At 49.8% G+C, this 14602-nt stretch overlaps 1 protein-coding gene across 4 annotated transcripts in view; it reads right to left on the bottom strand.

The window, feature by feature from the left end:
* Positions 1–7592: 7592 nt before the first annotated feature.
* The window catches only part of SRGAP2 (SLIT-ROBO Rho GTPase activating protein 2), a 104644-nt gene continuing 97634 nt past the window's right edge, over positions 7593–14602 (bottom strand). For 3 of the 4 annotated variants that reach the window (XM_058855682.1, XM_058855683.1, XM_058855684.1), the window contains 3 exons: positions 14378–14524; positions 11900–12227; positions 7593–8841 (listed from right to left, as the gene is read on the bottom strand). In XM_058855682.1, coding sequence (XP_058711665.1) covers positions 8458–8841; positions 11900–12227; positions 14378–14524 — 859 coding nt within the window. In that variant the 3' untranslated portion in view covers positions 7593–8457. The other variant, XM_058855685.1, reaches the window with a different exon arrangement.

Below are 14602 nucleotides of genomic sequence, written 5' to 3'. Positions count from 1 at the left end.
AGGACAGGGTGGGATGTGGGACTGGGTGGGATGTGGGATGTAGGGGGGGATGAGGGATGGGATGTGGGACTGGGTGGGATGCGGGATGTAGGGGGGAATACGGGATGGGATGTGGGACAGGCTGGGATGCGGGATGAGGGATGGGATGCAGGATCCAGGGTGGGATGTGGGACACGGCGGGATGAGGGATGGGATGTGGGACAGGGCGGGATGAAGCATCCAGGGTGAGATGCAGGATCCAGGGTGGGATGTGGGACACGGCGGGATGAGGGATGAGGGATGGGATGTGGGACAGGGCGGGATGAAGGATCCAGGGTGAGATGCAGGATCCAGGGTGGGATGTGGGGTGCAGGGCAGGATATGGGACAGGTTGGGATGTGGGGTGGGAAGTAGGACAGGGTGGGATGTGGGATGGGATGTATGATAGGGTGGGATGTGGGATGGGGTGTAGGACAGGGTGGGATGTGGGATGGGATGTATGATAGGGTGGGATGTGGGATGGGATGTATGATAGGGTGGGATGTGGGATGGGGTGTATGATAGGGTGGAATGTGGGATGGGGTGTAGGACAGGCTGGGATGTAGGGTGGGATGTGGGACGGGTTGGGATGTGGGATGCAGGTAACACGTAGAGCACAGATCAGGATGCAAGATGCAGGATAGGGTGGGATTCAGGATGGAATATGTAATGTGGGACAGGGTGGGATGCAGAATGTGGGATTCAGGATGTGGGATGCAGGGCAGGATGTGGGATTCAGGGAGGAATGTGGGATGCAGGATGTAGGATTCAGGGTGGGATGCAGGGAGGGATGTGGGATGCAGGATGTGGGATTCAGGATGGGATGCAGGGAGGGATGTGGGATTCAGGGTGGGATTCAGGATGGGATGCAGGGCGGGATGTGGGATGCAGGATGGGATTCAGGATGTGGGATTCAGGATGGGATGCAGGGCGGGATGTGGGATGCAGGATGGGATTCAGGATGTGGGATTCAGGATGGGATGCAGGGCGGGATGTGGGATCCAAGGCCCTCTGCTGCCTGCACCGGGCAGAGCGGGGCCGCTCCTGTCCCTGCTCACTCCGGCTTCACCGTGACCAGCTCAGCATCAAGGCCCCACTGTCAGGAATCACTCCAGGCTGGCGTGGATGTTTCCAAAGGCTCCATCCTCACCAACAAAGCCTCCAAAGGTCTGAGAGTTCACCAGCGTGTGCGGCATCCCAACACCGACACCACTTCACCAGCCTGCGCACAAACTCCACCCCTAATTATCCCTTAATTCCTGCTGAGCTTCATTTTCCCAGCCTGGAAAAGCCTCCAGAGCCTGAGTGAGGGCACAGCCCGGCCCTTTCCCCGAGGTGATCCAGGGATGCCCGGGGCTGGGAGGGGGTGGCAGGGTCTCGGCAGGTGCAGGAGCGCAGTGACACCGGTTTAACCACAGGAAACCTGAAATCGCTTTGATTGAAGTCAATTTTGCTGCAGATCAGCTGACAGGAAGAGAAAGGGACGGGGTGACTTCTTGGAATTGTGTCTAGTTTTATTTTCTATGTGTCCTTAAAGCAGGGCCACCAGTCCGTCCCCATGGCCAAGCCTGGGAGTGCAGGGAATTCACCCCCAACACCTCCCTGGCTTCTTCCAGCCCCTTTATCCTTTTCTCTGCTATCCTTTTAGAATTCCCAGCTCATTTCCTCTCCCTGGGTGCCCCATCAGCAGGATTTCCCTCCCAGCTGCCTCCCCAATCCCATCTGAACCCCAGGACTGGATGTGCCCACAGGGGATAAACCCTGGTGTGGTGGGAGAGCGCATCTGGCACAGGCTGGGAGAGAAAAAAACCCGGCCTTGAGAGCAATTTGTGACGAGAATTAATTATTCCAGCTGGTGGCAGCAAAGCCCGAAGAATAAAGGACAAGCAGGAACCTCGAGAGTCCCCCGAGCCCCGCGGTGTCCCCACGGTGTCACTGTCACAAACCTGTGACATTTCCCTGAGAGCTGAACCCTCCCAGCGCTCAGCACGGCGTTTCTTTGTTAAAAAACCACAATAATGGGGTTGGTGAGGGAGGCTCGGACCCTCCTGTGCTTTGCTGAGGGTTTAAGAGGAAATCACAGCGTTTTCTGCCCAAGGGAAAACCCAAAATCTCTTGCTGTCCCTGCCACCCCACTGCTGGCTCCTGTCTCAGGTTTTAGAAACAAAAAGCCACCACCAGCGTGCCCAGCTGCCTCTGGGGTGATTTGGAGTAAAAATGCGATTTTGGAGTAAAAATGTGATTTTGGAGTAAAAGCATCCCGGATTTCCAGCTGTTCCCTACAAGAGATGCAGGACAGGAGCTCAGGGATGCTCACCCCAGGGACAGGGAAGACAAAATGCCTCAGTTAAACATCAAACCTCACTGAAAATAAGTCATTCCTTTGAATTTTAATACAAGGAAGCCAAAATGACACAGCCCTGGCACGTTCCCCCTCCACGCTCTGAAAAAGGCCTGAGATGGGAGAAAATGATAACAATGATAAAAATGATAACAATGATAAAAATGGTAACAATGATAAAAAATCCATAATCTCAATCTTAAATCCTCTTTCCTGAGACAGTTGGGGGTCCATCCTCTGCAGGAAGATGATGAAGATTTAGCATTTTTAAATCAGGTGGCTGCCAGGGAAGTGCTCACCCCAGGGAACCCTGCTGTGGTGGGTGTGTGCGAGCCCAGGCTGGGGGAACACGGATTCAGGAGTCACAGAAAGGATGGTTTGGGTTGGAGGAGACCTTTAAAATCTCCCTGTGTTCCATGGCAGGGACACCTTCCACTATCTCAGGGTGCTCCAGCCTGGCCTGGGATGATCCAGGGCCTGCCCACCCTCACAGGGAAGAATTCTCTCCCAATATTCCATCTAACCCTGCTCTCCTTCAGCTTCAGGGCGTTCCCTTATCCCATCATCACATCCTTGGTGTCCCCCTCCTCCCTGTGCCACCACTGCCCCGTGCCCACCGTGTGCTCCTGGCTCCTTCCTCACCTCCAACAACATTCCTGGGCATTCCAGAATCCCCCCAGACCACACTCCCCCCTCTGTCCCTCTCAAACCCAGGACATCACACACCAGCACCCTCAGCTCAGTGTTTCCACCATACCCAAAACATTTATTTCTCCAAAACTATTGCTAATGACAATGGATACATTTCGTTGCCCCAGTATGGATTTAACACTTCCAACACATCGACTCCTAATACTGTACAATACTGTACCAAAAAGGGGGGAGGGGGGAAAAAAACCAACCAAACAACAACAAAAAAAAGGCTGTACCTCCATATTGTACAGAGTTCTATGTACAAAGTACAATTTTACACAGTTTAATATATACACCATATATATATTGGTGTAGAAGACATGAAACAGTGGAAACTTGTTTTAGCAAGAACATTCCATCCCACCACGACACAACCGCTGTTGACAACCCCAGGTTGAGACAGAAAACCACAATTCCTACGTTTTGCAGCCCGCTTTTCCTGCCTCAGATCAGAAAATGGAGAATTGGAGATCAGAGATGGATTTCAGCCCTGTCTGAGCTACATCGAGCTGGGCTTTTGCAGGAGCTGCTGCTCACGAGTATTGCTCCAGCAGTTTGGCACAATCAGCAGCCCAAGCCCAGGGCTTGGCTTGTTCTTCACGTCTCAGCCTGGAGGAAAGGCTGGTGGGCTCCAGGAGGAAGGTTACCACAGTGCCCACCTGTGATTCCTGCTGCAAACTGCTCAGTATTTACCCTGTGTGAAGCTTGGCAGATCAAGCATTGGCACGGCAGGAATCTGCCTTCCCTCCCCACCTTCGCCTCTTTTTGGCCCATCGTTGAAAAAACACTTTCACCCCAAACTTCGTTAGAGGAAGCACAAAATTTAACAGGAAAAAAACAAAACCCAACCCAAACCAACAAAACCCTTGCATTTTCCAGGCCTTGAACTGCAGTTTTGGCATCTCTAGAACCACCCAAATGGATGGTTTGCTGCTAGAACCGAGCCTGGAAAAGAATTCATCTGCCTTCTGGTGGGCGGAACCGCTTGTGCGTGACACAGCCGGGGCCATCCCGGCCCCGCAGGCACCAGGCAGAGGGTCAAGTATTTCTATTTTTATTTCTTATTTTCAAGTACCAGGTTGTCACACAGACACAGAGACAGAGAGAGCCGATGTGGGAAGAGCTCAAAGCCCAAAGTTCAGTCCATGAAGTGCTCGGTGTTTCCCCAGAGCGTCCCTGGGGAAGGACGTTCCCTCCTTCCCACCTCTTGTGCTGCCAGCCCACTAAGGAACAGCTTTGTGACCCCAGCTGCATTAGAGGGGCGTTAGCCAAGGCCAGATAAGCCCAAAAAAAGGGCTGGTTACTTTTGTGAAAGCTAAAAATCTCAAAATAAATAAATCCCCGGCTTGTTAAGCTCAGTTTTCTGTTCTGGACAGGCCCCAAAGCGATGGAAATGCCCCAGTGCTCCCGTTTTCCTGGGGTTTGGAAGCAGTTTTTGAAGCAGTTTGGCTCACAGGTGAGTTCAGTGTTTGGGGGACACCCCTGGACACCCCGGGCTTGGTCCTGCCAAGCACAGGTGCCCCTCACCTGGCCACCAGAGCCACCAGAGCCGTGCCACACCTGGGGACACAGAGCCACCTCCTTCCTCTCCCACCGTGCCCAGGGGCCTGAGCTCAGCCTCTCGTGGGATCAAACCGTCCCAGGGGGGATTTTTGGGGCGTTTTCCCATCAATTCCTGATTCCTCACTGAGAGCATCACCTCCTGGAAGCCCCCAGCCCCCAGCCCAGGGAAGGATCTGCAGCGCTCAGGAGCAGAGACGCCGATTTTTGCGGAGGAAAATCTCCCAAAAGCTCCGTAAATCCCCAAACCTACGCCACCATCCACTGGATTTGAGGTTTTTTTGACACAGAGAAGAAGAGAAATAAGGCAGCAAACTCCACCTGCAAGGAACTTCTCCTGTCCCAGTATTGCTGGAGCTCTTCCAAGTGCGCCGGGTCAGCCCCGTACCGAGTGCAAGGTGGGGAATTAAAAGAGATGGGATTTCTTGCCAAGCTGAAGTGTTTTGATTCAGTAAATAAATTTATGAGAACTCGGTTATCTTAACCTACTTTTGTGCAAGAGCGATCTTGCCTTAAAAAAAGAAAAAAAAAAAAAGAAAAAAAAATTAAAAATAATAATAAAAAAAAATATTAACAAAACCTCCCAAAACCCAACACATGAGGTATTCAGCACAGGAAACCCAAAGACTCCTTTTGAACAGGTATCAAAATACAGACATATACAACAACTTTTTGTTTGTTTGTTTGTTTGTTCTGCTGTCACAGTGCACTCTAATTATTTACTCATTTTCATTGCAATAAAATACCCAGTACAGATAAAGTGAGAGGGTTTGATTGTGTCCCACTGCTTGGACATGAAGGACAAATTTACAATTCATAAACTTTGGATGACCTCAGAGAGGCAGAAATTAAGCAATGGTTAAAGCACACTGCTCCATTCCCAACTAGGGAAATAACCCAGAAAAGGTCTGAGCTTCAGAAACCATTCAGATTGATCACCTAAAACCATATTTTGTTTTAAAAGCGTTTTGTTATTTGTTTTTTTTTCTCTTTTGGATTACTTCAATCCAACACCTGATGAACAAGGTTCATACAAAGCACTATGGAACAGACAGACGTAATTCCAGTTATCAAACACTTCTTTTGTCTTTTCTATCTGACACAAACAAGGAAAAGTCACGAGAAGAGGATTTCTGTGGAAGAGCTGAAGATTTCCTCGGGATGTGAAGATGTGGAGTGCCATTTGTAGCTCCCCAAGCAAAGCACGGCGTGCTCCTCTCCCGGCTCCGCAGGGAGGGAACATCCCCAGCTGCTCCTTCCCCCCTTTGCTCATCAAACACTCACAGCAAACGTCCTCTCAGCCTTGTGCCTTCACAGAGCCAGGACAAGCTGAAAAATCTCCTTTTTCCCCCATTATTTCACGTCTGATTCTCCGCTTTCATCGCCCTGCTCTCTTCTGAGGAAGAGGAAGGACGAGCTTCAGCCTGTCCTATTGCTTGTGTCAATCACAGTGCACACCACAATTCCAGTTGAGTTGCTCCATATCCAGGTGATCCTTGCCCTTGGCAGCAGGATTGTCCCAGAGCTGTGGATGCTAGAGAAGCACAGTAATAATTCAGATACAGACAGTTGCTGTTACAGTAACCTGAAGTCTTTTTTATATATTTTTATTTTTTTTTTTTTTAATTTTTTTTTTGTTTTGTTTCCATCTCATTCCACACTTCAGACCTTGAAGCTGGAAAAGAGCAGCTCCTCCAATGTGCTGTGCGTGGCTGAACATTTAATTCTTAGGAATATTGAATGCTAGGCATAAAAATATAAAAAGAAAATAAGGCATTAAAACGAGGCAAAGTCAATTTACAGAGATCCTGCTCTTGACACAGATTAACTTCAGTCATTCGAGACCAAAATAAAAAAAAATAAAAAAAGAAATGAAAAAAAAACCCCAAAAAATTCTTACTAAAAAAGGAAATGCCAGAAAGTTCTGCCTGAGCAAAAAAATGACGAGTTTAATCATTTTATTTCTTTCTTTTTTCCCCAAAATGAAGAAGTGATTCCTTGGTGGTGGAAGTCCATCAGAACCTGAGAGCAAAGGTCGCTGGTGGCACTGGTGGCATCTCCTGGAGGGGCGGGGACAGTCACGCTCGTACCGTGGGGCTTCCCCAGGAAAGCTGAGGAGAAACGGGGAAAGGAGAAATGTTCTCACCAAAACCTTCCCCAAATTCTCACGTGTCCTTCACGCAGGGCCCAGGGGAAGCTGGATTGTTTTTTGGAAAGTCATTAATTAGGGGTTGATTGCTTCTGTAGAGAGGGGGTTGTGCGTGTGGGGATGGACAGGGATGAGCAAAGACCCTGTTCCATTTTTCCAAGTAACATCCTAAACGCATCAGGAAAGGACATTTCAGCAACTCTTCTTTGTTTCTTCTTTTTTCAAGTGCCAATTAAAGTGACTTTGCAGTCACCAGGAACCCAGAAACTGAAAGGAAACTCAGCTCAAAAGGGTGAGAAAAATGACTTTCCTTATCTGGTCGTGTTTGACGGAAGCCTAAGAGGTGCAGCTGGTCTGAAATCCTGGAAAAGCCGAGGATTTGAGGAATGAGGCGAGCTGGGGGTCAGCCAGTCTGCACTCCCCTCAATTATTAAATTAAATTAACGCCAGAGAGCTCCCGGCAGGGTACAAACGAGTCCGTGGGTGCTGCTGGCTACGGATAAATACAAATAATAGCAAAGAATTCATTCACAGGTCAGTCCTGCGTGGAGCAGGAGGGAAGCCACTCCAGAGGTGCTGTCTGTCCCCAGCAGAGCTCCCTGCACTGCTCTATAAGAGCAGAGGTGCCCAGGGCAGGACAAGGCAGGGAGCTGGAGAACTCCTGAGCGGAGTTTTTACAGTTTTTAAAGTTTTTAAAGTTTTTACAGTGCTTGGCGCTGGGCTTGGGGTCAGGATCTGTCCTGAGGAAGGGGCAAACCAGCAGAGTGAGTGTTGGGGGTGGGCTCCCAGCAGAGCACCTCCTTTTCAAAATGATCTGGGTTGTGTTTTTTGTACATTCAGTCTCCCGGGAGCAAACAGCGCCCACGGGCTGAAGGTGACACTGGAAACGAAAAAACTGCTTTTAAATATGGGACAGCAAAGGGGGAAACCAGTGAGGATTGTCCATAAGCAACAACTGGGCTCTTTCTTGTGCTCCCAGCCCTCAGGAAAAATGTTTGTTTATATTTGCACAGACACATCTTACGTAGAACTCCACAAAATCTACGAGTGTTCCAGAGTAAACTATTTTTTCCATGACAACTAAAGCATGAGGCTGGATGGCCAAAGGCTTTGGCCCCGAGGGGGAGGAATGGGGAGCAAACAAACAAAACCAGAGGATGTGATGGAAGTCGAGACAGACCCTTAACCACCGTGGCACCAGCGGGCGAGGGAATAATAATATTAATAATAATTATAATTATAATAATAATAATAATGCACAAGAAACAGGCATGTCCAAGCTCCACGTAACCAGTGGCACCAAAACATGCAATAGACTAAAATCTATCCTATTGTTTCCCTGTGGTAAATGAAACACAGAATATAGAAGTCACTACACCAGTATCCAAAAACAGGACACCACCAAATGTTCCTTCCAGCGGCCCAACACTTGAACGAGGCATCGAAACCAAATTCCAACTCATCCCTTGGTGTTTTCCTGCTCAGCTTCACAGTGGATCGTGGATTGTGGATTCCCCAGGCGTGGCAGGAGCTGTCCTGGGGACGTGGCACGAGGCTGTCGCCGCTCAGGAGCTCCCAGCAGCTCACGACCCACCTTCAGCCCGAGCGTTCGTTAAAGGGGAATTTTAATGTCTTTGACAGAGTTCTCCTCATCTGGAACAGCAGGAGTTGTACCCAGAGAGCAGCAGGGGGTGGATCAGACAGTACAGGACTTGTCAGGGGGCTGCTGGGGCGCGGAGGAGGCCACGCCGGGGCTGGTGGCGCTGCTTTTGGGGAACACGGCGGGCTTGGGCCGCGTGGCCGGCGGCTTCACCTGCGTGGCCATTTTAACAGACTTGACGGGCCTGAAGGTGCAGGGAATGTCCCCAGCCGTGCTGGCACTGCGCTGGAACGGGGGCTCAGCGTCCTTGAGCAGCTGGGTGTGCAGGGGGCTGGAGGGCTCCGAGGTGGGGGCCACCACCGGGGACGTTTTCAGGGGCTCCAGGGTGTCCAGGACCACGTCGGGCGTGTGCTTGACGCTGCTCTGCCTCTCCAGCTCCCGCAGCTCGTTCAGGGCCGAGTTCATGGTGGCTTCAATGTCCTGCAAGCACAGCAGAGGAGCCCAGTGAACACAAATAACCAGACAAAAGGCAGATTCTGAGAACATTTTTGTTTTCTAAACACCGACCTCGGGTCAAGGACCAAACTGTGCAGCGCCGCATCCCGCGGCCAATAATCACTAACATTTTCCAGCAACGGGGAGCAAAATAATTGCTAGCACTGCTTTGATGCTAATCTGGCCCTTCACTGCTCCTGATGCTGCCCAGGCTGCAGAGAAAAGCCCCAAACTGCAGCAAGGAACAGAAACCAAAGCACTGGTGCCCATTCTTGCGGTTTGTTTGGCACGTGAAATTCAGGAGAGTAAATTCCTGATGGCCTGGACACTGGCTAATGGGCCACACACTGAATGTTGAAATCCTCGTGGATTGTTGGTTTTCCTGCTGAGTTGTTCCCAGAAATGTATTTCACAGCACTCAGAGTTTTAGAAAATACGGAAGATGCCAGAAACACGTGTAGAAACCAAAACTGGCCCTTCTCCTTCCTCTTAAAAAGTATTACAGCTATTAACAGATAAATATAAAGAGAACTTCGGAGCTAAAACCACAGGGTTTTTGTCTCAGGGCATCCACATTGTCTGCTGGAGAGTCCAGTGGTGCACAGAACTCCCTGGGGAGCAGGAGAGCTCAGCCTGGCTGTGACTCACACTTTTGGCTGCAGCTTTTCCTCAGAGCTTTTTCAGGGGGTGGAGAAGGTAAATCAGTCAAGGGATGGTGGAAGAAAGCAGAGGCAGAAATCTGACACCTCCCACTCTATCTTGAGGCCAGGCAGATTTTCCTTATGAAGTTGGGGAAATGTGTAAGATGGTTATTGGACGGTGTTTGAGCAGATACTACGGAGAGAAAAACTCTGATTTAACACAGCTTGGGTTTTTCTCCCTCCTCTTTTTTTTATTTATTTCCCCCTCCTCTTTCCTTTTTGTCCCCAGACTCTTCTCCAGTGAAACAATGGAGCGAAGGTTCTGGCAGGGAGAGGAGACAGAACAACTTCAGTCAGAGCCTAATTGAAAAAACAAAGAATCTGATTTATATCAACCAAAGCCTCGGAAGGAGAGGGAAACACCAAGACAACAGGAGCTGTTCACTACATTTTCACTGTCACAAATGGGCTCAGGGTGCTCAAAACGGCAAAACACAAACTCCCATCAGCATTAAACCCATCAGGTTTTAATGTGCCCCTTATTTATGACTTTATTATGATTTTTGTCAATAAAAATCCCGTTTGATTGTCACGTATTTCCCCCCCAGCTCCTTAGGAACCTGCAGAGCCCCGAGGCAGGCAGAGCAGTCAGGTCTCCCAGGGCTGGGTTTGTAATCTGAGCCTGGAGCATTCCTTGGCTCCAGCCAGAGCCATCCATCCCACCCTGCCAACAGTGGGTACAGAGAAATGCAAGTGCAGGCAGATCCAGTGGGGAAAAGCCCTGCTGGAAGAGGGAAATCGGTAACTTCACACCTTTTGGAGCCAGCCCCGACTTCAGAACCCGTGTGTAAATAACAAACTCCTGAAAACCTGCAGGGCTGTGCTCAGAGCTGGATTCTGATCACACCCTGAGCCCTGCAAGGAGATGAGGATGCAACAAGACAGCAGCCTGCACGGTTAAATCCACAATAAATACTTCATTTCTCTCATGTCCTGCAGTTATGACTGCTGAATTCTCTGCTGACAGCTCTGGAATCTATGTCACTTTCTGAGATGGGTGTTTCTAGTGCTGAGATTAAATTCTGGGTAAGGATCAGAGCCAAGTTTTAACGGAGGAAGGACCTGACTGTTTATCTCCCCTCAGGAAAGCAGCGCCTTGCACATGGAGAGGATGAGAACCCAGACTGGGGCTGTGCCCTGAGTTAATATTGCACTGAGAGAATCACAGAATGCCTGGGGTTGGAAGGGACCTCTGGAGTCCAAGCCCTGTCCAGGCAGGGTCACCTGCAGCAGGTGACACAGAAACTCATCCAGGTGGCTTTGGGGTGTCTGCAGAGGGGGGAACTGCACCCCCTCCCTGGCTGCTCTCAGGGACAGAAGCTCTTCCTCACGCTGAGGCTGAACTTTTTATTTTATTTTAATTTAACTTTTTATTTTATTTTATCTGTGGCTCCTTGTCCTGCTGCTGAAGAGAGCCTGGCACCATCCTTAGGGATATGGATGGGATTGGTGGGATGGGATCAGTGGGATGGGATTGGTGTGATGGGATCAGTGGGATGGGATCAGTGGGATGGGATCAGTGGGATGGGATCAGTGGGATGGGATCAGTGGGATGGGATCAGTGGGATGGGATTCATGGGATGGGATCAGTGGGATGGGATTCGTGGGATGGGATCAGTGGGAGGGGATCAGTGGGATGGGATCAGTGGGATGGGATTCATGGGATGGGATCAGTGGGATGGGATTCATGGGATGGGATCAGTGGGATGGGATTTGTGGGATGGGATTCATGGGATGGGATCAGTGGGATGGGATCAGTGGGATGGGACTCATGGGATGGGATTCATGGGATGGGATTAGTGGGATGGGATCAGTGGGATGGGATTCATGGGATGGGATCAGTGGGATGGGATTCGTGGGATGGGATCAGTGGGATGGGATCAGTGGGATGGGATCAGTGGGATGGGATCAGTGGGATGGGATTCATGGGATGGGATTAGTGGGATGGGATCAGTGGGATGGGATTCATGGGATGGGATCAGTGGGATGGGATCAGTGGGATGGGATCAGTGGGATGGGATTCATGGGATGGGATTCATGGGATGGGATCAGTGGGATGGGATCAGTGGGATGGGATTCATGGGATGGGATCAGTGGGATGGGATTCATGGGATGGGATTCATGGGATGGGATTCATGGGATGGGACTCCTGGGATCCCCTCTCAGCCCTCTCCTCTCCAGACTGACCAGGCCCAGCTCCCAGAGTCTCTCCTGATCCTCAGCTGCCCTTCCCTCCCGGGGAACGGACATGGGATTAAACCACACCTCACACTCCAACACCTCCTGCACCCACACCCCCGAGCTCCCCAGGCAAACCCCTGGGGGCAGAAGCTGCTGCTGACCTGTGCAATGACCTCGGGGTCCATGGGCCGGTGGTTGTTGAAGCTCTTGGACCTCCCTGCCGTGACAGCCTTGCGGATCTGCGGGCTGTCCATCCTGCTCTTCAGCGACGAGTGCCGGCTGATGGAATTGAGGCTGCCGTGGCCACTGATGGAGCATTTGTCTGGAACCTCCTTGGGAAGACTTTGGCTCATAATGGGCTGAGATGAGGGCCTGGAACCGGCTATGGCTCCGGGGGAGGCTGGTTCTGCCAGGGAACTACCTAGGCCGTGGCTGTCACTTTGACGGAACGCTCTTCTGATGCTGCCTGACTCTGGTTTCTTTCTTTGCCTTCAGTCACAAAAGCAAAACAAGTCAATACAGGGCTGTCATTTGAAGATATCCCCCCAAAAAACAACACACAGGACAATGGGAAGAGACACAGAGGAGCCCAGATTACAAACAGACCCAGGGGATTGCGGTACAGTGAAATAATTATAAATTATAAATCATTCCAGTTTCACGCTTCTAACAACAAGACTGAGTCCTGGCAGCTGTGCACATTCATAGCAAAACCAGAAAACTTGGGTGGAACGTGATTAACTTGGTCAAGAGGAGAAGAATTTATACTGGAACAAAACCCAAAAAAACAAAAAAAAAACCAACCAAAAGAAACAAACCCTCTGTGCCATCGACAGGTTTTGATGATGTGTTTTTATTACATTCCAAGAGCAGAGCTACAATCTTTGACAGTATAAGTCTACTAAGCTCCTGGCCCAAGGCATCAAGTTATTATTTTCAGAGATCAGCAAGCAAAGACCCCCAGTTTGGGGTTAATGATCATTTCCAATGTTTGCTGGTGGTAAGAGATGGTTCTTTTTTCATGGCTTTGGCAGGACCACAAGGCATTATCTATGCAGGGCTACAGATAAAACCAAAGGGATGATGTCAAATGGATGAACTGGTCCAAAGAATTTAGTTTCTGCCCCAGCACCATGAGGTCTGACAGCACGATTCCACTCAAATCATGGGAAGGCCAATGCAGCAGAATACTTTATGCCATAGGTCTGAAGCTTGGCATCCATTATACAGGGAAGGATCCATTTATATATATATAGCACCAGCCCCATGAATAACTGCAAGAAAGTGTTAACTCCAGTAGGATTTTGGCATCCAAATAATAATTCAGTGGGTGGCACAACTGTCATTGCGAAACCATCTGATTTAATTTTGCTCAAGTCTGTTCACACATAGGTCAGGAGATTCATTCCTAAAGAAAAAACAACAAAATGAGTCTTATGCTACTTATTGCTAAATATCAGGTTCCCTAGCAAAGGGGAAAAAAAAAAAACAACAAACCAAACCAAAAAAACAAACCCAAAAGTGGAGTGGACATTCCCCAGGCTTCTAAAAACCACTGCACACAACTCTACCAAAGCCAGCAGATGGTGAAGCTCCAGCACAGGTCTGTTATTACACAAATCTCTCCATAACTGCCAGAACAGCCACTCCAGTGGCTCAGACAGCAAATATCATAAAAGAAAGCCCAGATCCCAAGCTGATGCAGATTAACACGGCTTCCCAGACATCACTGGAGCTCTGCTGAATCCCAGAAGGAAGGACCAGGCTCTCTAGGCCATGAGCAGGGTCCAAACCTTTTAAAAGGATGTATTTGTGTTAATGCCTTTATAGACTACATTGTGTTAAATTAACTGAAGGTTAAGCACATCCCCTCCCATCAAACTGCAATTATCACATAATACCTTCACTGCACAATGGAGAGAGGTGGAGGTTTTTAACATGAAGGAAAATAATCAGAAATATATGGGGGGGGATAAGCCTGTCTAGAAAAAAAAAAATGATTGAACAGATCATGGAATTTAGTCTGCTCCTGGCTCGATTTTCCAGCTTTTTATTATGTTGAGTGTTGGCTAAAGCAACGATTTCTGGTGGAGGAGGCAAGGTTAGAGCAACAGGGGGTTGTGCAGTTGCACTGCAAGCATATGGTTAGTAACCCGAGGTGAGGAGTGCTGCAGAAACAAAGGAGTGCTCCAGGCAGTGCCAGATGGAGGGACTGCAGGTATGGCATTTATCACAAACTGGGACACGGCCTCCTGCAGGAATTGTCCCCCCAGCCCACCCAACAGGACGTGGTGGATGTGGAGGAGACGTGACAGATGACAGAACACGAGGAGGGATGGGGACAACGACACGAGAGCTCAGCCCAGCGCTGCCCTCCCTCCCTCTGAGGAGGAACAGGGCGGGTTTGGGAAAGCAGGACCAGATGGCACCTTGGAGACAGGGAACAGAAACCAGTGGGGCTTCAAATGAGCCATGGCCACGCCGGTGACAGAGAGGGGACAGCAAAACATGAGTTAAGAGAGGGGGAAGCAGAGAAAAACGGTGGCAGTGCTTGTTAATGAATCTTTCTCAGGGAAGGAAGCATTTCACTGGACTCAAGCTCTTGACAAGCAGGGAGAACAAAGCAAGGCTGCTCTTACTTGTTGATGTTTGCAAGGTAAATATCCGCGACGTGGCCCCCGCTCGGGCAGCTGGCACCGGCCCTGGCCGTCACCTTCTCCTCCGGTGGCTCAGAATTTATTTCTATTTCTGACTTCGGACTGGACCTTTCTGACATCCCATCCTCGCTAGGAAGGAGGAGGGGAGGGTGTCACAACCACAGCAGGGGCAGCAGGGCTGGATTTGCAGTACAGCTCTACGGCAGC

This window comes from Poecile atricapillus, chromosome 23 (genome assembly GCF_030490865.1).
Source record: "Poecile atricapillus isolate bPoeAtr1 chromosome 23, bPoeAtr1.hap1, whole genome shotgun sequence".
Taxonomy (NCBI): domain Eukaryota; kingdom Metazoa; phylum Chordata; class Aves; order Passeriformes; family Paridae; genus Poecile; species Poecile atricapillus.
The sequence above is the reverse complement of the archived record's forward strand: the minus strand, read 5'-3'. Positions and strand labels throughout refer to the sequence as shown.